The sequence below is a fragment of the Castanea sativa genome, chromosome 11 (genome assembly GCF_040712315.1).
Source record: "Castanea sativa cultivar Marrone di Chiusa Pesio chromosome 11, ASM4071231v1".
NCBI classification, from domain to species: Eukaryota; Viridiplantae; Streptophyta; class Magnoliopsida; order Fagales; family Fagaceae; genus Castanea; species Castanea sativa.
Window position 1 is genome coordinate 27,477,142 of NC_134023.1, and position 24,639 is coordinate 27,501,780.

General features: G+C 39.4%; 1 protein-coding gene across 1 annotated transcript in view; it reads right to left on the minus strand.

Moving 5' to 3' along the window:
- Window positions 1-4,608: 4,608 nt before the first annotated feature.
- Window positions 4,609-24,639, minus strand: part of LOC142615887 (auxin response factor 6-like) — a 35,652-nt gene continuing 15,621 nt past the window's right edge. The window contains exon 14 of the mRNA XM_075788804.1: window positions 4,609-5,227. Within this exon, the coding sequence (XP_075644919.1) occupies window positions 5,044-5,227 (184 nt within the window). The 3' untranslated portion in view covers window positions 4,609-5,043. The remainder of the gene's footprint in view (window positions 5,228-24,639) is intronic.

The following is a 24,639-nucleotide window of genomic DNA, read 5'->3' on the forward strand; positions in this document are numbered from 1 at the left end:
AAGCTCAATCCAATCCGTAGTGGCAACTGCTCTATCTAACCTTTCCCATATTGTATTGTTCTCTCCTTGACCTCTACACCAAGTGTCTTTGCCCCCTACAAAACCGAAGTATTTGAAACCACATTCATCCAAAACATCTCTAAACACTTCCATTTGTCTGACTGGTCTTAGCCTTCCTCCAAGTTTCTCATGTGCCTTGGCAATTTCATTGAATTCCCTGTACACACAAGATCAAATATTTATTCTTCAATCTTCTCAACTTTGCCCATGATTCATGATGAATATTTGTGTTTGGTTCGCCATAGAATCCTGTAAACCTCTTCTCATCTGCCTTTCCCTTATTCACATTGGCATCTATGTGATAAGGGAATATGTACCAACTGCAAAGTCACACTCTACCTCACACTCTACCTTCCAAAAAACAACCACTCTGCCTCCTCTATTTTTTCTTGAGACCTCAATCAAACCACCAAATTTATACCGGACCTTGATTGTTTCCAGCCTAACTTTATCAAGCCATGTTTCTAGCTCTTTCTCTGTCTATAGATTCCCAAGCCCACGACAGTTCCAACATAGGAGATTCATTGTCTCTGGCAGGGCTGAACATCAACCTTTGTCGATATAATAGGGGTCTTCCAATCATCATGTGAAACCTGCTTTTTCTTCTTCGGTAATTCATGATCATAAATGTCTAAGCCTGATTGTTTCAGTGTTGGTGAGGAGAGGATTTCGTGAGTTTCTAAATTTTTTGCTCAAGGTGTTCTCTTCCACGTTGATGTAGTGTTCGTAGCTACCACAGTAGGTTCTGTACTAAGGTTTGCTTGAGAAAGTGGCACATGGAGAATGCCTCCCTTAGGGTTTCCAGTCGAGAATGGCACATGATGCTTATGCTCACTTAACAACTCACATGTATCCACTAAGGGTTGTGTTAGTTCAATTTTTTCTGTTGACTCATTAATCATGCAATCCGAAATAATTGGCATTTCATCAGTAATAGCTCTTCCATAATGAATATCATTATCCAAATCAAATTTTCCTAACTCCTAGTCTATCTCATTTATTTTCTCCCCAAAATACTCTTCTTGATTCATCAGGGCCGGCCCAACAAAATTTGGGGCCTAAGGCAGAAATTTTATATGAGGCCTTTTTATATGTAAACATTAATTAAATAAATATATATAATACAAATTAAATTAAGACTAATTTGATGTAAATACAGAAATTGATGAATAATAATAATTAAACTAAGGTTAATTTCATACAGAGGATTGAATATCATAGTTGAACCATAAATTTAAACAAAAAGAACTAGAAATAATATTATTTTTTTTTAAAAAGAAACTTACTATAACTTGGATATATAACTATGCATAGTTAAGTACAGTTGTAACTTAAATTTTAATTTATATATTCTTTTTAAGAGAAAGAGATAGATAAATATTATTTGGTGCGTGGCTTTGTAGGATATTACTTTACAAAAATTAAGATCTCAAACTATTAGAGGAGATTAGTCATTATTGATGTTCTATCACATTTGTAACATTTTTTTTGAAACATTTTAGGGTTTCAATTGGTTTTAATTTCTATTGGTCTCCTATTTTGGAAGCCTTATTAGAAATGAACAATTGGTTTTAAAAATGTTCACAATATAATGTGATAATGACTGTAATTGATAAAATTCAACAACTTAATTTATTTGTGTTTGAATTAATTTTTTATGTGATTGGTGACATGTTAGTTAAATTTAAACTTAAACCTATAATAAAATTTGTGGCATCTTTAACATCACTTTTAAAAAAAGTACTAATTATTTAAAAAATACTATATTTTTATAAAATTTTGGGCCTTTACAAATGAAAATGGGGCTTTTTTTTAGTAGGGAATATATTTTTTTTTGGTTATGGGGCCTTAGGCCTAGGCCTAGGCAAAAGTTGCCTAGGCCTTGAGCCGGCACTGGGAATCAGGTTCCACCCCTGGTTAAATGCAGTTCCAAGCTGGCATCCATTTCCTCAGTAATTTTAGAAACACCTATAATAGCTTTTCATTTAACGTGGTGTTTTGAAACTGAAACTCCTTAACTCCACCACCGTGAGATCCACTGCACACTGCTACCGCCATTGCTTTTGGATCAGATTTATCCTTCTTTCTGTCGATAGCCTCAAGTTTTTTTTCTCTTTGTTTCATAATATCCTGGTACTACAATCACTAAGTTTTTATGCATGGGCAATGGGGATGCACGTAACCATGGACCGGACTCCTAATCTTCCTGCCTTAAGTTACCATTGCTTTGTATCCAACGTTCACAGTCCTTATTGAAATGATTCAGGCAACCACACACACTTGTAACACACGTTAGGTAGACATTCATATTTGAAGGAAACCCATCCCTTCTATCCATTTTTCTGGGAAAAAAACTCTTCCACAGTAGAGGGGGAGAGTGACATCCACCCGAACCCTAATCCTCATGACCTCACCCCATTCAACTTCCATTTGATTCATATCCCTCTTTACTTCTCCCACAGCTTCGCATAGTCTCTTAGCAACATCCCGGCTCAAGAATTGAATTGTTATATCATGGACTTGTACCCACAAAGAAACCTGGTCAAAAACTAAATCCTTTACAAGTTTGCTATGATCATAGCACTGAATCATCACCAAGTGTTTGTCAAAACTCCGTAGTTCCCCCTCAAAAATTCTCTCAACTTCTTCCTCATTATCAAACACGAATAGTAGTATATGGTTTCCAACATTACGTACCTTAAAACCATTCTTTGACCACCAAATGGGATTGAAGGTTTTAATTATAGCCTTAGTATTCAGCGCTTGTCTTATAAGAAATTTGCTACGATAGTACAGTTTGACAATTCTGTTGTCTTGTCAAATTGAAATTCTCCACCTTCTCTATCGTTCAAAGACATATTCACCCAAGTATCCATATTAACCACAAAAGTAATCAAAAAAATAGTGTTTCCCACAGCCCTAGAAAGGATTCCCAACAAACCTACCAGCAACAGTGTTACTTGAGGGACTCAAAAACCTTACAAGAAGGAAAAACAGCTAATTCTACGGTCTAAGAGAAAGAGGAGCCACTTTCCTTAGTAACCGAGAAACTTTTTTTTTCTATAGCTAAGGATCTTAGTATCACATTTCGAGGATACTTAAAAGAAAGAGATTCAATTAATTTTGTTACTTTCTTATTGTGTCACGTTATCGACCTAGTTATAACATTTTTTCTCTTCTTTTTTTTTAACTATTTTTCTCTTTATTAATTTCTCACTTTACAATTACACTTCCTCCAATATTTCTCCTTTGCTTTTATCATTTTATCCCTTCACTACTCTATAATCTATACCTTAGCGTTACAATTTATTCAATCCTCTGTCTTCCTTCTATTTTGACTTTCATTCTCTCCATTTTATTTATTATAAATTTGATTTCTTCCCATCAATCCATATTTCACCCATAAAAAAAAATGTGAATACTCTCTCTCTCTCTCTCTGTGGATTTTTAATTCATTATTGCACCTCTGCTTTAGGTTGATGAATTCTTGTGTTTTTTATATTTTTACTTTAGATTGATACATTTTAATGTTGTATTTTTTGAGTTCCCTATCACATGTCCTCTCTCTATCTCTCTTTCTTATGGTTTTGGTTTGAGTTAATTTTTAGGTATTTTGGAAGTGAGAATTTGAGTTAAAATCAAAATACAATCTACATGACTATATTTGAATGTGCTTATCAATTATTTGAGTAATATCATGATAATCTACTTAAGAGAATAAGAAACTTGAAACTTAAAAAAAAAAAAAAAACTGTACCAAAAAAAAAAACACCATAACAAAAGTTAGAAGAATAGACATACCCAGGTTTCTTAAACTCATAATAATAAATAAACCAAAATAAAATAATGATATATTTATAGAATAAGAGAGATGAAAAAATACTTTTAAAAATAATTCAATCTTCATAAAATTTTAGAAAATAAATTATACATATACCATATCATAAAATAGTTATATATTTCCATGCATCACATGGGTTTGCAACTATTATAACTAATTTTCAAATGTAGTACTACTTAATGAGTATCATACATGAACTACAAAGATAATTTTTTACAAAACGTTTTTATATAAACTTGTTATGCAATCGCTGTGGGCTTATCAACTCCCCTTGCTGCGCACAATCGCCATGTTCAAGGGAATATGCCTTAACCAAGTGGACTGGAGACAAAGGGTTTAGCGGGGGTCACCACCTAGTTTAGATTTAGAAACCAAACTTGGGCCCCTTGTACATGGCCTTGTATATCCAAAATCTAGGTCCAAAATTAAGGTACGATGATGGGAATGTAAGATATAAACGCTCTAGTTGTAAGGGATATAAAATGAGATGTCTACACTCACACATCACACGGGACATCTAATTAAAGTCAAACGCATGGTTGCATTGATCAATAAAACACAAACCATGATATCTTTTCCAAAGAGGCAAAGAATTAAATTCAATGTAACTATGCGTTAGAAAGGCTGTAATCAGTGCAGCATATCAATCAAATTCAAAGAAAATTATATTATATTATATTAGGAAAGAGCTAATTGCAATTCGAAGGTTAAGCCAAATAAGAGAAATGAAAATTGATATCTTTACTTGTCTTGAATGTCCACCCTTCAGGTATCCATGAGCCAAAACAAAAAACTTCACACTCAATTAAATGTCAAGATGTGTCCTTTAATCTTATCTTATAAGTTACAATATAAGATGGCAAGCAAACTACTATCATTAAGATCTCATTCTCCTAATGAATACACTTAAACTAAACACTCCAGTGGTAGGCCGTAGACTGGGAACAGTCTTCTATTATAATTTACAGTTATAAGCTGACATACAAGCTTTAGATAGACTTTCTCCAAGAACTACAACTCTCTAACCACAAAAGTCCATGAGAATGCCACTAATCCGTACAAGTAAAACGATACATGATATTGTTAAACATTCTTTAGCAGCTAATTCTTAATTTTCTGATTTGAAGCATACGCCTTAGTAGTCAAGAGACCCCATTGCTTGGATTCCTCAAGTCCTGACGACTCACATAATCATCACAACTGCTGCTACTAGTGGACAATTTGCGACTTGGAGCAGAAGTTGCAAGATTGATCCCTTCTTTGCCCAAATTTCGCACTTCTACTGGAGACAATATCTTTATATACCATACATTGTTTACAAATTCCCTGGGGAAGAAAGCAAGGTATAAATGAACTGAACCAAACAGGTTAAAACATCACCAAAATTGATATGCTGACTATCAAAAGTAATCATGCATTTATTCCAAAAATATAAGATGGTTACAATTTATATTTAACGAATCCAAAGTAAAGTAAGCATATGCAGTAAAAGGTCCATGTATTGGAAGGAAATTTGAACTCCTCACAATAAAATTGTCATTGAATTTGATTAAATGAAGGTAGATGAACTTAAAAGTACATATTACCCCAAATGCTAGCCATCTTCAGAGAGGCCAGACTCCAAGCTTTAGAGTCCCAATAATTTGATGCCACTATTGTCTCATAGACATCCATATTGTTCAGGGCTTGAACAGTTTAATGAACTTGTTGCCTTTTGTTGCGGCATTCCAAGTTTTACCAAAACAATTTTTGAACAATTCATTTATTGGTCCAAGCGTGGGTGTAGGAATCTAAATTAAGACAAGGTCTCATTGCATTTCTTCCACAATGCTTTTGGCATTGCAAACACAATTTCCAAAGTTTGGAATAAAACAAAAACAAAACAAAAACATAATGATGTGACAAAAATTCACATTCCGGGATGCGGGATTTTCACTGATTTGTGTTAGACTCGTTCTATTTGCCATACTTTTATATTCTTGTCATGCCAATAAGGTAGTCTGGACGTGACCTAGCAAGTCCTGAAGGGAATGCCAAGTTCCATCCAGGAAACATAGCCTAATTGAATTGGATCTAAAGGCAAAGTGATTGTCTTCTTTTTTTCTTTTTCTTTTTGATAGGTAAGAAAAAGTATATTCAAGAAAACTACTAAATGCAAATAAGCATCAGCATATCAAAAGTACAAAAGAGAAGGAAAAGCAGAAAACAAAAATTAAAACGGTAATAATTACAAAAAAAGAGAACTAAGGAATAGGAGAAGAGAGTCACTAGATGTGAGTCCCCAAGCCCTAGCCCTAGCCCAATCAAAAAGGGAACCAGAAAAGAGGGCAAGCAATTGGTCCTTGGATCTATCCAAATCCTCAAACGTCCTCCAGTTACGTTCCCTCCAAATACACCACATCAAACATAACGGAACTAAGTTCCATATGCAAGATGTATACTTCCCTAGCCAATTCCACCAACTAAAAAGAAAGTCTGACACCGTACAAGAGGGAACCCAAGAAATCCCAAAACTCCTAAAGACAAAGCCCCACAACCGATAAGTCTTTCCACAATGTAACAACAAATGATCCACTGTCTCACCACAGCAACGACACATAATGCACCAGTCAACGAAGTCAAAGCCCCTAAGCTGCAAGTTATCTCCTGTGAAAATCCTATCCCATGCAACTGTACAAACAAAGAAAGAGACACGTCGGGGTGCCTTAACCTTCCAAATACCTTTCCAAGGAAAAGTCACAGAGGAAAAGCCGTGTAACTTATGATAATATGAACGGATAGTAAACTCCCCATTTTTTGTCAACTTCCATTTCAAATGATTACTATCAGTCCCTAAAGATACATTGGATGCCAAGAATCGAAAGAACTTGTCCACCACATCTGACTCCCAATCATTAGGACCTCGATTGAAACAAACATCCCAAGTTCTCCTAACCCCTGCCCCTTGACCTATCAAAGATGACTCTACGGAAGCCTCTCTGTTCGCAGCAAAATTGTACAATTATGGAAAAGCCAATTGGAGAGGAAGATCTCCACACCACCTATCTTTCTATAGTTTCACTCTATCCCCCACCCCAACCTTATACTGAACATTACTATTAAAAACTCGCCAGCCCATCTGGATACTTCTCCATAAACCACAACCATAACCACCCCTTCCCGACTTAGAGGTCCACCCCCCCCCCCCCAAAATTCTTCCCCAAACTTCAAAGCTATCACCCTCCTCCAAAGCCTATTCTCCTTGGTCCCAAAACGCCAAAGCCACTTTCCTAGTAGAGCTTTATTGAAAGTGGTCAATTTCCTAATACCCAAACCGCCATTAGCAATAGGCATACACACCTTATCCCAACCCAATAGATGAGTCTTAGGGCCTCCCCATAGGAAGTCCCTTTGCAGCTTCTCGATTTTGTTTGCCACATGCGTAGGAATGGTGAATAAAGATAAAAAATAAGTGGAGAGGCTAGAAAGCGTGCTTTTAAGCAATGTCAGCCTACCACCTTTCGATAAGTACAACTTCTTCCACCCTGCCAGCTTCCGTTCCATTTTTTCCAAAATAAGGTTCAAATAAAGGGAGACTTATGGGTCTCCCCCAACGGCATACCTAGATAAGTCATTGGCAAGGCCCCCACCCTGCAACCCAATATCTCTGCCAAAGCATGCACATTATTTACCTCCCCTATAGGAACCATTTCACTTTTAGCCATGTTAACCTTTAGACTAGTCACAGCCTGAAAACAAAGTAGCAGTAATCGTACATGAAGGACTTGCTCCACCTTAGCATCACAAAAAAAAATAGTATCATCCGCAAATAGCAAATGTGAAACACTTTCCCCTCTACCCCTCCTACCATCCGCCCTAAAACCACTAAGTAAACCTGCCCCCTCCATTCTCTTCACCATCCTACTAAACACCTCCATCATAACTAAAAATAACAAGGGAGACAACAGATCCCCTTGTCTCAAACCTCTAGAGCTACTAAAGAAGTCAACTGAGGACCCATTGACCAATACTGAAAACTGCACTGTAGAGATACATGTTCGAATCCAGCTACACCATTTCTCCCCAAAACCCATTTTCTTCAACAATTTCAGAAGAGCGTCCCAATTCACATTGTCATAAGCTTTCCCAACATCTAATTTACAGATCACTCCTGGAATCTTACTCTTCGTTCTGCTATCAACACACTCATTAGCAATGAGAACTGAATTAAGGATCTGGCTACCTCCCACAAACCTATTCTAAGATTCAGATATTGGTTTATCTAACACCACTTTCAATCTATTTGCCAAAACCTTGGCCAAGATGTTTTACAAACTCCCCACCAAACTGATAGGTCTAAAATCACGAATATTTGAGGCATCATTCTTCTTAGGAATCAACACTATGAAGGTAGCATTAAGAGACTTCTCAAACTTACAGTGTTGATAGAACTCTTCAAAGACTACTAAAACATCTCTTTCTACCGCTATCCAGCAATGATGAAAAAATGCCACAGTAAAGCCATCTGGTCCTGGAGCGTTATCCCTTTCCATAGCTCTGACCACTGATAGGATCTCATCCTTCTCAAAACTCCTCTCCAACCAGCCCCTCTCCAACTCCCCTATTTGATCAAACTCCAATCCTTCCACAAACGGTCTCCACTCCTCAGGCTCCTAATACAGAGTTTTATAAAATTGAACTACCTGAGCAACCACTTCTGCTTCATCCTCATAAATCACCCCATCCACTTCTAAGAAACTCAGATGGTTATACCTTCTATGAGAATTGGCCATCTTGTGAAAGAACTTAGTATTATTATCTCCCTCCTTAATGCATAGCATCCTCGATTTTTGTCTCCATGAAATCTCCTCTAGAGAAAGGAGATGCTCTATTTGCGCTCTCACTTCCACCTTCTCCACTCTCTCCGACTCGGAAAGTCCAAGGACCCCTTCCTTAGCATCTAGTAACTCTAGAGCCCCCAATAAATCTTTCTTCCTACGTCCATCATTGCCAAACTCTTGGCGATTCCACTAATAATATCTTCCTTCAAAGCTTTCAATTTTTTTGCAAACACATAACTAGGAGTACCCACAATAGAATGGCGATTCCACCAAGAATCTACTCTATCAACAAACCCGTCCGTTTTCAACCACATAGTCTCAAACCGGAATGGACTTTTCCCCCTCGCCATACCCCCTGCCTCCAAAAGAATTGGGAAATGATCTGAAATAGGTATCCCATTGGATCACATCCGGAAAGTGTTGCTCCCAGTCATGTGACACTAGAGCCCTATCAATCCTAGACATGGATGGCTGGTCTATTGCTCTTTATTTTGGTTATGGAGGTACTGAATAGAATGTTGAGAACTAAGGAGGAAGGATTTATTTTCTAGCTTTACAGTTGGTAATAGAGTAGATGTTTTATTTTATTTTTTTGAGAATCAGGAAAGGAGTAGATAATAGTTTCATGATTCACACATCTACTCTTTGCAAATAACACTATTTTATTTTCGGGATACTGATGTGGAACATCTTTATAATAATATTTTGTTGACTTGGTAAGAGTAGAGTGGTCCCAATGGGAGAGGTTGAAGAGATAGCTACTCTGGCTAACATACAATGTTGTAAGGTGGGGGCGTTAACTAACGAATTATTTTAGGCATGCCTATGGTGTCGCATTCTAAGGCAGGATTAGTGTGGAATCCAATTTTTGAGAAAATGGAGAGCATGTTAGTGGGTTGAAAACACTAATATTTGTCAAAAGGTGAAGATCAACACTCTTGAAAAGCCCACACCAATTTACCAAACTATTATCTTTCACTATTCACCATTCCATCTTATGTGGCAAATAGATCGGAGAGGTTGCAGAGAAATTTTTTGGTAGAGTTGTTCCAAAGATAGATAGGTTTGAATACCAATTTGTAGATTAGAATACAATTTGCTCTACCGTTTGGGGGTTTGGGAATACGTAAGCTAGGCACTATAATGAAGCCCTATTGGGTTGGCTATGGCATTTTGGGACGAAGACAGCCATTTGTGGAGATGGATGGTCGCTTTGAAATTTTTTTTGGGGGGGGGTGGGGTTCAATGAAGCGGTTTAGAAGTATTCTAGGTTGTAGTTTATAGATAAGTATTAGGGAAGGTTGGGATAATTTTGTTGCTCGTGAGCATTTTAGATGGCAACTGTGTGAAATTCCAACATGACTCCCTAAAGGAGGCATACCCAAAGTTATTTGCAATTGCAGTAGATAAGGATGCCTCAGTTAATTCTTATTTAGAGAGCCAAAGGAAGGGGAGGATGCACGCATGGAATATCAGGTTTATTAGAGAACTGGAAATGGAGGAAAATTGAATCTTTGATTGCCAAGTAGATAAGGCCTTGATTCCCAAGTGATGCCTCCTCTTCCTCTCCCCCCTCCCCCATCCCTCCCTCATCCTACCCAACCTCCTCCACCTCACCTTCACCCCCTCCCACAAACATCACCTTCTTTTTTTCCTTTTTTGCCGCCCTTCCTTTTGCCTCCTCCCCCCCCCCCCCCCTGCTTCCCTCCTCAGTTTGGGATTTTCCCTTATCCCTTTCCCCCTCCTCCATCCTTGCCTTCCCCATCCCCACCACCTCAGGGGTCTAACCATGTTTTGTCGAAACTGCCTAAACTTGTACCCACACCTTTAGCCATACCGGTTACCCCCACCAAAGAAAATTCACAAAATATCCCCCCTTTACCCCAATCCTTGAACCACAAGGACACTTTGAGGTCGTTTCGCATTGATGCCAAACTTTTCTCTTTTTCTTTTGACGGGGGGCGGTTTGATACGTATGCTATACACGAGTCACGTCGGGGTGTTAAGAGCTCTATTTGGGTTTGTCGTAAGGGGTTGGAGTGGATTCTTACTTGTCTCGCTGATATACGTGACTGGGTGCCTGGTAGAGCTGTACTCTGTAAGAGACTGAGGGAAAATGGGAAGCTAATAGAGTTCTGTGGGAGCTCTAACAAATCCGGTCTTTTTGAAGTTATTACGGTCTATTTTGGAGGGTCTAGGAGAGGCTGTATTATGATACTAGCAAGTTACAATCATGCAGGTTGGTCTTTGTTTCAGAGAGTTAAGGATTTTTTTCACTAGTGCAAAACCAGCTTCTATGGCTGAAGCTTCCTCCAATAATGGTGGTGGAGGTGGTCAGTCAGCTGGTGGTGACCAGAGTGGGAAATTTTTGTCTGCTTTTAGTAGTCAGCAAAAGTTAAGGAATTTTGAAAATTTTGGAACAAATTTGGGGCAGAACGGGATTCCTGGAGGTCCTAAAGAAAATGGTTCAATTAAATATGGCAAGGTTTCAATCATTAATGGTAGACCCACACGGGCTTTTTCTTTTAAATTGACCCCAGCTACTCTGGCTTTGAGAGTGTTCAAAGTCTGAGGGCGGGAGACGTAAGGTGACCTGTATGGGTGCTAAGGAGCTCAGATGGCCCAAGGTTTCTAGTGATAGGCTAAAAGTTACAAAACATGCTGGTGGGCTTGTTAAAGCCCAACCCGTGGCCACAGCACCTTCACTAAATGAGGGTACTTTGGTCAAGCCCATTTCGTTAAATGTAATATCTAATGCCCAGTCTTCGTGGGTTGAAGGTGAGAGCTCGAGAGGGAGATCGGGGGATAACTCTGGGTCGCCGGTGACTATAGCGGTGCTGGAATCAGAGGAAGACCACCCCAACGAAGTGGCGAGGGCGACGGAAGGTCCCAAACTTGGGTTTTCTGGCGAGGTGGTGACCTATCAGAGGAAGAGGGACGTGACCCATTCCCCGATAGCTGGTGTTTTGAGGATAGGGTCACCGGCGAGGCCGATGGGTAGTGGGTTTGTGGTTTCTTCTGATCTTCGACATCAGGGTGCTGCTCATAACTCCTTTGCTCCTCTGTCGAGCCTGGGTAGCAAGGGTCCCTGTTTTGGAGAAAGAGACAACTCCACGGTGGTTTCAGGTGAGAAGGAAGAAAAATGGAGTAATTCTATTGCTGAGCCAAGGTCACTGTACCACTTGGATGGGGTTGAACTGACCCAGGTAGGGTCTGAGCATCTTCTTCTTCAATGGAAGAACGGTGAAGTTAATCCCAGTGGGTTAATTCACGGAGAGGAAGAGTGTGGGTTTGTGGAGTGCTCACCTCTATCTAAATGGGATCCCTATGAACGGAGTTGGAGGTGATCCAGGAAGTTGTTGGGGGAGAGGTTCGGGGATCAGAGGTGAAAATTTTGAAATGGGTATGTAACCTGATGAAAGACTTCTGTAAGATTGTGGGATTTCCTATTGTTAAGCACAAAGATCAATGTTTGGCTCTGTTTCGTCTTCTTGAACAAGACTGTGTTGATGTTGTTAGTGTTGGGTCTGCTAGAGGAATTGTGAACTCAAAGTAGAAAGGGCTTAGAGAACTCAAAGGTTTAATTTCTTCTATTAATTATGACGGGGTAGCATCTAAGGGGAGGAACAGAGACTTCTCAGTAGGTACGGGGGCGATTACCAGTTTTAAATGAGTTTACGGCTATTATCTTGGAATGTTAGGGGATTAAATAATCCTCAGAAGCGAGAGATATGCAAAAATCTTCTCAAGGAGTGGAAGTGTGATATAGTTTGCTTTCAAGAAACAAAGCTCTCTTCCTTGAACTCTGCTGTTGTTCGAAGTCTTTGGGGGTAGTTTGTTCCTTGATTGGGTTGCTCTAGACGCAGTCAATACTGCAGGGGGGGTGTTATTGGTTTGGGATAAGAGAGTTCTTGAAAAAGTTGATAGTGTTGTTGGTCTATTTTCTGTTAATGTTTTACTGAAGGGGGTTGTGGATGATTTTGTGTGGGCTGGTTCAGGAGTGTATGGGCCCAATGATGATAATCAGATGGGGTGCTCTATGGGAGGAGCTTACAAGGATGCATTCCAGGTGGAATACGACTTGGTGTGTTTTTGGGGACTTCAATATCATTCGTTTTCCGAGTGAGAGACTGGGTTGTGAGACTTTTAGTCCGGCTATGTTTGCTTTTTCAGACTTCATTGAGGCTAATTACCTTGTGGACTTACCTCTTGAGGGGCTTCTTTTACTTGGTTTAGAGATTCGGGGACAAATTGTATGTCAAGAATTGATAGAACCTTGGCATCGGTGGATTGGGTTGATCATTTTGGAAACGTGTCTCAAAGGATACCCCTCATGTAGTTTTGGATCATTGCCCTCTTTTGGTGGTGGCTGGTAGTGTTAGTAAAGGTCAGCGTGCCTTTAAGTTTGAGAATATGTGGTTGAAAGAAGAGGGTTTTGTAGAGAGGGATCGTCAATGGTGGAATGGGTATTGCTTTTCGGGTTCCCCTAGCTTTATTCCAGCTCGTAAATTAAAAGCTCTTAAAGAAGCCTTGAAAAAGTGGAATAACGAGGAATTTGGGGATTTGGCCTTTAGGAAGAACTGTCTTTTATCTGATTTGTTGGGTTTGGATGCTAGGGAGGACTTGTCAGGTCTTTCTCAGGAAGACCAAACTCGTCGCATTCAGATTAAAGGTGAGATTGCACATCTTGCCTCTTTGGAGGAGATTTCTTGGAGACAAAGGTCCTGGATGTTATTTGTGAAGTTATTTGTGAAGGAGGGGGATAATAATACTCGCTTTTTTCATCGGGTTGCAAACTCCCATAGAAGAACTAATCATATTAGGGGTATAGAGGTGGATGGTGTTCTCTATGAGGATGAGAAAGAGGTACGGTCGAAGGTGGTCCATTTTTATCAGAATTTGTACACTGAGTCAGATACTTGGCGCCCTTCTATGGATGGATTAGAGTTTGCTAGTATTGAGGAGGATGAGCGGCTTGATTTAGAGAGGGATTTTTCTGAGGAAGTGATGAAGGTTCTTCAAGAGATGGAGGGGGATAAAGCCCCAGGTCCCGATGGTTTCACTATGGCATTTTTTCAAAAATGCTGGAGTGTAGTGGAAATTGATGTCATGGCCTTTTTTGATCATTTCCATAGGAGCTCAGAGTTTGAACGGTCTCTGAATGCTACTTTTCTATCCCTGATTCCCAAGAAAAATAATGCTTTGAATATCAAAGATTTTAGGCCTATCAGCTTAGTGGGCAGTGTGTATAAGCTTTTGTCTAAGGTTTTTAGCAAACAAATTGAGGCGGGTGCTAGATAATCTTATCTCGGAGTCACAGAATGCTTTTGTGGGTGGCAAACAAATTTTGGATTCAGTGCTTATTGCTAATGAATGTTTAGACAGTGGACTGAAGTGTCGTACTCCAAGGGTGATGTGTAAGTTAGACATTGAGAAAGCGTATGATCATGTGAGTTGAGACACCTTGTTTTATTTGTTGGAGAGGATGGGTTTTGGGGACAAATGGAGGAGATGGTTAAAGACTTGTGTCTCTACCACTCGCTTCTCAGTTTTGGTTAATGGATCTCCTGTTGGTTTTTTTGGTAGCTCTAGAGGTCTCAGACAAGGTGATCATTTGTCTCCCCTTCTCTTTCTTTTGATCATGGAGGTTTTAAGTCGTCTCCTAAAGAAAACTGAGGAAGGTGGTTTCATTCAGGGCTTTCAAGCGGGTCCTATTAATTCTACCGGTATCCATGTTTCACACCTTTTATTTGCTGATGATACCATTCTTTTCTGTGAGGCCTCTAGAGAGTAGATTCTTACTATTAGGCTGGTTTTAACTTGTTTTCAAGCTTTTACTGATTTGAAGGTGAATGTGGGGAAAAGTGAAATTGTCCCTATTGGGGAGGTGCGTAACATTCAATCTTTAGCTAATATTCTTCAATGTAGGGTGGGCAGTTTGCCTATGACTTACTTGGGTATGCCATTGGGAACTTCATATAAAACAGCATCTCTTTGGAATGCGATCCTTGAAAGGATGGAGAAGAAGCTTTCAGGCTGGAAGCGGCTTTATTTGTCAAAGGGTGGTAGACTCACCTTGTTGAAAAGTACCCTTTCAAGCCTTCCAATTTATTACCTATCCCTTTTTCTATCCCTTTTTTCTATCCCTAAAGCTATGGCGACTAGATTGGAACGAATTCAGAGGAATTTCTTGTGGGGTTCATCAGCTGAGAGTTTCAAACCTTTGGTGGCTTGGGAAAAGGTTTGTTTACCGCGTGAGTTTGGTGGTTTGGGAATTCGGAATTTGGTGTCTTTTAATCTGGCCCTATTAGGGAAATGGCTTTGGAGGTATGGCCATGAAACCACTCATCTGTGGCAAAGGGTTATTGCCATGAAATAAGGGGAGGGAAAAGGGGGTTGGTGCACTAGGGCTTGTCGTAGGGCTCATGGCTGTGGGTTATGGCGAAGTATTAGTGAAGGGTGGGAAACTTTCTCAAAGCATGTCTCTTTTGTGATAGGGGATGGTTCTCGTATCCTTTTGTGGCATGATAAGTGGACTGGAGATGTTCCTCTTAAATTTCTTTATCCTCAGCTATTTATGTGTTCAGCCAATAAGGAGGCCTATATTTCGAAGGTGTTAAGCCCTCCTAAGGATGATAATGACAGAGTGTGGAGTTTAAGAATTTATAGGGAATTCAATGATTGGGAGTTAGCGGCTTCCTACTCCCTTCTTCATTTCATCCAAACCCGAACTCCTAGGGGTGGAGGGCGTGATAGGCTTAGTTGGGATCTTAATAGAAGTGGAAAGTTTGATACTCGGTCTCTTTATCATAAGATTCGAAATGTAGCTCCTTCCACTTTTCCTTGGAAGGGCATTTGGAAAGTTAAAGTTCCTAAATGGGTGGCTTTTTTCATGTGGACAACAGCTCATGGTCAAATTCTAACCTTGGATAACCTTGTGCTTCGTGGTCGTCATTTGGCAAATCGTTGTTGTATGTGTTGCTGTAATGCGGAATCTGTGAACCACTAGTTACTTTTTTGTCCGATAGCTCATTCTTTGTGGATGTATATGATTCAGTTGTTTGGGATCAATTGGGTCATGCCTAGTTCAATTGTGGACTTTTTTTTAGTTGGTATCATTGGCTTGGGAAGCATAGTTCTGATGTTTGGAATTTGGTCCCAGGTTGTTTAATGTGGACTATTTGGACTAAACGGAATCGGCGGTCTTTTGAGGAAGAGGGGAAAACAGTGGTTCAATTATTAGAGTCTTGCCAGCGGACTCTCTTCGATTGGTCTCGATGTTGGGGTTTCTCGGATTGTTCTACCCTTACGGATTTTCTTTCTTCTATTAGAATAGATTAGGGGTTGCTTAAGTCTTTTTGTTTCCTTTTCCTTTGTTCACTACCGTGAACTCTTTGTATTGTTCTTGCTTCTCTTTTTAATAATATTCTCTTCTTACTTATCAAAAAAATAAATAAATAAATAAAGTTTTTTCAGCACTCTAATGACATGTTTTTCCCTTGGGAAACCATATGGCGAGCCAAAACTTCAAAAGATGTTGCATTATTTGTGCAAACAACAGCTTGGGAAAGATCCTAACTTGTGACAATCTTATGAATAAAGGTTATAGTACAGCTGAATGGTGCAGAATGCGTAGAAATGGAGAGACTGAGCCATAGGTTGCACTATGACGTGGCACATGATTTGCTAGTATTCGTCTTCCATGTGTTTAGAATTCAATGTGTGATGTTGAGCGTCGTTAGTGTGTTAATTGGTTGGAGAAATTAGTTTGGTAAAAACTCTTCATTTGTTTGGAATCTAGCCACATTATGGTTGATGTGGATGCTATGGAGAGAGGAATTATCAAATATTTGAATACATAGAAGTCTCAATGGTTTAGTTGAAGTTGTCTGATGTAACACGTGGGTTGCAAGAGTAGGAAAACAAAAACAACCCTTCACCACCTAGAGTTGCTAGAAGCCCTAAGATTGACATCCTAAGGCTACTTGGAATCAACACCGAGCTAATGGAAATTTTCCAATATAACATTTTTTTTTTGATAAGTAAAATGTATATTGATATCAAAAAATGAAACACCCTAGTACACAGGGAGTGTACAAGGGTTAAACAATCAAGAACAAAATTACAAGAATCTAAGAAATCAAGAAAAGATAAAAATGATTGGTTCCGCAATGCAGTCAACCAATCTCTAAGGGTTCTAAAGAAAAATAGCTTCAAGTCTGAAATTGATCTCTCCTTATCTTCAAAGCACCTGCTATTTCTCTCTCTCCAAAGACACCACAATAAGCAATGTGGAACAATCATCCATATATGCCCATTTCGATGACAACCAAATCTGTCTTGCCAACATGCTAATAGCCCCACTACAGATTGTGGCATCACCCAGCTAACTCCAAACAATCCAAACACCATTGCCCACATATCCATTGCAACCAGACAATGGAGAAAAAGATGATCAACCGATTCACCATTGCACTTGCACATGTAACACCAATCCAATATCAAAATCTTCCTTTTTCGTAAATTGTCAATCGTTAAGCAATTCCCCAAAGCAGCAGTCCAAACAAAGAAAGCAACTCGAGAAGGAATTTTCTGTTTCCAAATACACTTCCAAGGAAAGCAACAATCATTAGAGCCCACTAAGAGACTATAATAATCCTTAACTAGAAAACCCTTCTCTCTATCAAGTTTCCAGCACATCTTATCCTCACCAAATCCTTTCACCGAAGCACCATAAATGGTATCCATAAAACCAGCCAATGCCTTTGATTCCCGAGCATGCACACCCCTAAAGAAACTTACATCCCAAAAGAGGACTCCATTATCAAGCTTCATAAGCTCAGCCACACTAGCCTCCTTGTCACTGCAAAATCTATACAATTCCGGATAACTGACTGCAAGGGAAGTCTCACCACACCAATGGTCTTGCCAGAATTTCACTTTTGACCCATCCCCAACATCATATAGAATGTGGCAAGAAAAAGAAGGCCATCCCTGACGAATATTTTTCCACAAACCCACACCATATGGACCATTAACAGGCCTAGTACACCAGCCACCCCCTTCACAGCCATATTTCACCTCTATCACTTGCCTCCAAAAGGCAGTCCTCTCCATCCCAAATCTCCATAGTCACTTTCCAAGCAAAGTTTCATTAAAAAGTCTTATCTTCCTTATCTCAAGGCCCCCCGAAGCAATGGGACTGCATACAGTAGCCCATTTAACTAAATGGAATTTTGGTTCATCTCTAATGCCACCCCATAAGAAATTTCTCTGTAGTTTCTCAATTCGGTTAGCCACAGCAACAGAAATAGGGAATAGAGATAGGAAATAAGTAGGTAAATTAGATAGAGTGCTTTTAATTAAAGTGACTCTACCTCCCTTGGATAAGTACAGACGTTTCCATCCTGCTAATCTCCGTTCTATCTTTTCCAGAATTGGGTTCCAGATTGCCTTATCCTTGCATTTAGCTGCTAAAGGAAGACCCAAATACTTCATTGGAAGAGTACCTTGTTTACAGCCAAGAACAGTCAACAATAAGTCCAAATTATGCACCATACCAACAGGAACCAACTCTGACTTGCCCAAATTAATCTTTAGGCCAGAAACCACCTCGAACCAAATGAGGATCATATGGAGAAACAGAACCTGGTCCAAATCAGCACCACAAAAAATCAAAGTATCGTCCACAAAGAGAAGGTGAGACACCACCAATGATCTTCCCTCTACACAACCCACACTAAAGCCTGACATGTGACCATCATGGGCAGCCTTTTCCAACATCCTCCCAAGGGCTTTCATAACCAATACAAATAACAAAGGGGATAATGGGTCACCTTGTCGTAACCCCCTGGAACTCTCAAAAAACCCACAAGGAGAGCCATTTATCAGAATAGAGAAACGAACTGTAGATATACAAAAGAAAATCCACTGGCGCCATTTAGCAGAGAAACCACCCTTTTCTAACAGCTGCATAGAAATCTCCAGTTTACATGATCAAAGGCCTTCTCAACGTCTAATTTGCAAAGTAGTCCTGGCAAATCAGATTTCAATCTACTGTCAAGGCTCTCATTAGCAATAAGTACAGGGTCAAGAATCTGCCTGTTTCTCACAAAAGCATTTTGTGAGGCTGAAATTATATCTTCCATGACTGTGCGAAGCCTATTGGCTAAGACCTTAGCAATGATTTTATAAACCCCCCCAACAAGACTAATGGGGCGAAAATCTTTAACTTCAATTGCTGCATTTTTTTTAGGGATGAGAGTGATGAATGTTGCATTCAAACTCTTCTCAAACTGACCTTTAACATAAAAATGATTAAAAACAGCCATGAGATCAGGTTTGAGAATTCCCCAACAAGCTTGGAAGAAAGCCATAGGAAACTCATCTGGACCAGGCGATTTGTCACCATTAAAATTCTTTATGACCTCAAAAATTTATGCCTCATCAAAGGGTCTATCTAACCAATCTGCATTATCACTGGATATCCTTGGAAATACCAATACTTCTAGAAAAGGTCTATCAACTTGCTCCTCAGAGTATAGTTTCTTATAGAATTGAGTAATACAATCAACAATCATGCCTTGATCGGAAGACAAATTTCCATCTACCATAAGGCTCTCAATGCCATTATTTCTTCTATGGGAATTAGCCATTCTATGGAAAAATTTGGTATTTGCGTCCCCCTCCCTCAAGTGCAACATCCTAGACTTCTGCCTCCAACTAATCTCTTCTAAGAGAGTGAGCTTTTCAATATTCGTACAGAGATTAGTTTGTTCTAACTTTTCCTCAGCTGTTAAAGGCTGAATCTCTTCTCTAACATCCAAATCATTCAATTTGTTCCATAGATGCTGTTTCTTAATAGTGACATTACCAAACTCCTCTTCGTTCCACTTTTTTAGATCCAATTTCAAAGCTGCCAACCTCTTAGCTAGTATAAAACTTTGATTGCCTTGGAACAAGTAAGATGCCCACCAAGCCTTCACTTTGTCAACAAAATTCTCCAGCTTCAACCACATATTCTCAAAACGAAAAGGGGTTTTACCTCTTCGATGACTTCCCCCCTCCAACAAAATTGGAAAATGATCTGAAAGTACTCTTGAAAGCCTTTTTTGGGAGAACAAAGTGAAGTGATCTGTCAAAAGTGGAGAGAAAAGAAATCGGTCTATTCTAGAAGCAGAGGAAGTATTGAACCAAGTATAAAGGCCCCCATCCATAGCTATATCCATCAACCCATGGAGAGAGATAAAATCTGAAAACTCATACATAGCCCGAGTACAGCTTGCAGCCCCTAATCTTTCCGAAGGGAAGCGGATTATATTGAAGTCGCCTCCTAGACACCATGGCACATCCCACCAACTAATCAGCCCTGCCAACTCCTCCCACATTTTCCTCCGCCTCTTATTTAAATTAGCCCATAGACACCTGTAAACGCCCACTCAAATTGATCCCCAACATTTTTAAATTTACACGAAACAGAAAAATGCCCCACTGCTTCCTCTACTTTTTACACCACCCTTCGATCCCACATCAAAACAATACCCCCAGAAGCACCTTCAGAACCCAAGTAAAGCCAATCTACATATGGGCAACCCCATATACTTCGAACAATTCCTCTAGTGATCCACTCAAGTTTGGTCTCCTGCAAACATACTATATCAGCCCTCCATGAACGCAATAAATTACGAATCTGAAGCCTCTTCTCAACCCCATTCAATCCTCTGACATTCCAAGAAATTATCTTCAACTTCATTTAGAAACAGATAGTGCCCGCACCCTACTAGTACCATTCCGCCTAGAAGAAGTAGAACCATAATTAATTGAACTGAATAGACCTTTTAGCTCTCTGATACCTCTCACTCCAGAACAATTCAAATCACGTGCTTTAATCTCCAAAGCAGCCCTACGTTGCAATTCAACCTCAACAGCTAGCAAGAAATTTGTTGCTTGATTTTCCAAACCTTTTAATGATACGCCCAGGAAGTTATCAAACCCATTGAATTTACTTTGAAACCAGTCAGAGTAAGATTCCTTCTTTACTGGACTCTCCAAACCCACAATTTCCTGTCCTTCCATGCCCAATGGTAGAGAAAAGGCCAACGGTTCCACCGCTATAGGTGACAAACCCCCTTCGTTAGGTAACTCAGCAACCTCCGAATATGTGTCCGAAACCCAGTCCTCCACAAGTACTTCATCCCCTTCAAACTGAGCTGATGACACCTCCAAAGAGTCTGAACACTTCAATGGAACCAAAGCCAACTGTTTTTGCACTTCTAGAACCTCTGTGACTTCACTCTGTGGCAGAGAAATTTGTATCGGAACCGCCACTCTCCTTCCGTCTCTCAATTCAAGCACCCACTGGTCTGAATTCCCCATTTCTTGATAACATTGCCGAAATGCTCCTGAAGTAACAATCGGATGTCCCGCTGCAAATTATCTTCGCCATCAGAGGTGGTTGCTTGCTCATCGGAGCCAAGAGACTCAGTATCGGCCCCGTCGGAGCCAAGAATCCCAATATCGGCATCAATATCGACGTCATCGGCGAGCTTCAATGACTGGGCTATCGTCAGAGAGCTACAAGGATCGACTTGAGGGTGAGTCGGCTTCGCAACCACTGCATTACTGCTTCGGGGATCTCGCTCATAACTTACCGAGACCGATGGTAAAGAACTCCCAAAGTTTTGAGTCTTGCCAGTTGATAAAGAACGAAAATGGGTTTGTATCGGTTTGGGCCGCCAGACTAGTATGGGTTTGGGCTTGGGCTTTGGTTTGAAGGGAGCTATAGGCTTAATTGAAGGTTTGGGCTTTACAACCTCCTGAACATTGGACCACTGAACCTTCCATCTACCATCCGGCCCACACTCCAATCTCATGGAAATCTCTAGCGATACAGCTCTACCAGCGATATCTTGAATTTCAAATGGAAATTTAGCCTCAGACCTCGCATGTTCTTTTTCGGCATTCAATTCACGAGTATCATGGGTATGATTGCGCAAGTTTGTTGTGTTTGAATTTTGAAAATTTGACATTAATGACTTTCCTTTCTTGCTACCACCATCCCCTCTCCGATCAGTCTCCGCCGTTGCCATCAAGAGAGACTTGGACTTCTCCACTGTCTGTTTCAAGACAGCTTGTGGTTGTGTGCTGACTTTCGCCTCAGGAATAATGACTTTCCGCAAGTGTAGTCCAAACCCTCTCCACCCACTACCCAATTTACCTTCTGGCACCACGATAAAGCCTTTCCGCCGGCCATGGACAAGTTCCGAGATCATAAAAAATCTGCCATGGGAATTGGAACCTAATTGCAAGATAAATACTTTGTCACCCTCTCTAAAGGTTCGTCCAAAATTTCCAGTAGTTACATTAGACATGAGATCCTCCACAATAGTTAGCAAACGTTTTGCACCCTCTTTGCCCATGAAAACTAATCGGAGAGAATCTCGATTTCTCTCAAAAATGCGTAACATATAATAAGTTCCTCCCTCCTCAACAGAGAACTCAAAGGTCTTGGACTCAACGAAAAAGAAAATGGAACCTCCCATATCAACAAAGTAAAAACCACAATTTTGTGACTAATCCGAGGTAGCCAGGCCTCAAATTTTGTGACTAATCCGAGGTAGCCAGGCCTCAAATCATTAACCTGTTCTAAGGGGCCGAATTATTTTAAAATGTTACAACAAATAAGTAAAGAAACAATATACAGTATATTAAATTTGAAAATGAAACCAAAATTCAAAAAAATTAAATAAAATCCATCAAAACTAATCCTAGCTTTATAAATGCCCATCAATCCGCCATCATCCACAGGTCTGGCATCTACACCAACTCTCTTGGGTTAGGATGAACTCAACCCATCAAGTGTGACTTGTGATAACTCTAGTAGTGCTCCATCATGCCAAGGTCAAGCCATTACAACCATGGTTTTAAAAACTGGACCAGACCATCCGATTCAACCAGTTCAATCAAGAACCAGACCTAAATCCGATCTGGTTCTCGCTAAAAACCGGAAATACCAAAAAAACCAGAAACAAGCACTTTGACCGGCTGAACCAGAAATCAGACCGGTTAGACTAGTTTTTTTACAAGCTTTTTGATGCAAAAACGTGGTATTTGACAAAATTTCTCATCAATACGATAGCATTAATGCAGTCAAAGCTAAGAAAAAGTAAAATGGGGTACTACCCCCACAACATTTATTATTTTATATTTATTAAGAAATCACATCAATGCATTAAAAGCCAAAAACAAAAATAATTGCTGACATAAAGAATGACTACCACCAAAAAGCTTTTGAACTTTTGGGAGTCAATTCCTCATTTTCCTCCAACGTCCCACCTCCACTCTATTTAATTGTTTTTCCATCCCAACACCTTCCTTATCCATCACTTGACTTCCACAAGTAGTAAATGCAAATATTTCTATAGCCCGCAATGCATTATTTTCCTTCAAAACCGTCATTACTTTCCTTTTTTTTTTTTAAAACCGCCAAAACTAAATGCTCCAAGGAATTTTGCCTTCACACTACCAAAAACATGACATTAAACCAAAACAAGAACGGTATTGAGTTTGAAATTTGTAATTTACCAAAAAAGAGTTTGAACTTTGCAAATGCACTGCAATAAACGCAGTCGTATCTTTGTAATATTAATATTTTTGGTACTTTAGTTACATATTGTTATATTTACTTTCTAAATATAAGAATTAAGATCTAAAATCTTACATAATTTTAAAAAAAAAAAATTATTATATATTTTTTAATTAAATATATTTATTATTATTAATTATAAAACTTATAATATATTTAATTATTTATTTTTATAATTTTATAATTAATTAAATTATTTATGAAGTCACTAGTTCAACCATCGATCCAAACCTAGTCCAAAACAGAAAACCAACCACTCCCTCTTCCGGTTCTTTGACTGGTCTAGTTTTTAAAACCATGGTTACAACTCATCGCTAGCAATCCAAGTACAGTCCAACTCTAATCGTCCTCTCCAACACACCAATAAACATTGAGCACCTCCATCCTTGGCGAAAATAATCTGCTCAACCAAAACAGCATCAATAGATTCTTCATGTGCTAGAGAGTATGGACCATACGGTTTAATGGTACAATGTCAAGGATAAGGTTGCCAATGGTAAAGGAAGGGTCTTCTAGAATGACTATTGTACCTTCATGAGCAAAGGGATCCTCTATATCAAAAGTAGAACTCATACCATATTCAGGCAGAATATCAATGACAGAGAAATTCGGTCTGAACAATCCAATACTTTAGGCTAGCAATTCCAAACGGCTCTGGGGGAAACCCACTCAGGCCTAATTAAACCACGACATAACCCCAACTATAAGTTCTCTATGTGAATTAGCATGAATTTTATAGTGATCATACTTGCTTAAATTTTTTTGCTGACCACATGATGTAATGCATGAACATGACATGCAGATGCTCCTAGTGACTCTTGTTCTCATGATATTAGGAGAAAATCTAAAGGCTTCTTCAGGTTTTGACCATGTATGCCTTCAAATGACTTCATACCTATAGACCTAGTGGTAGGAAGATCATGCGCAAATTGGGCTAGCAGTGGAAATGGAATCTTCATTCATCGTCTTTTTGAACTCTCTTCAGCTTATAATGTTTAGCCTTTTCAATAGAACATGAGTTCAAACAACCAAAAATAGTGACATCTAAATCATAAAACCAAGGTCTACCTAAGATGATACATCCCATGACCATTAGGATTATATCACACCATATTTTTCCTTGTAAGAGAGGAACAAAACAAGGACAAGATACCTCTCTTTGATGGCAATGGATGCCCTTTCTACCTAAGAAACCTTCAACAAGCTAGGATGGGAGACTGGTTTCAATTCTAGGAAAGAAATTACACTTGAAGAGACCATGTTATTCCAACTCC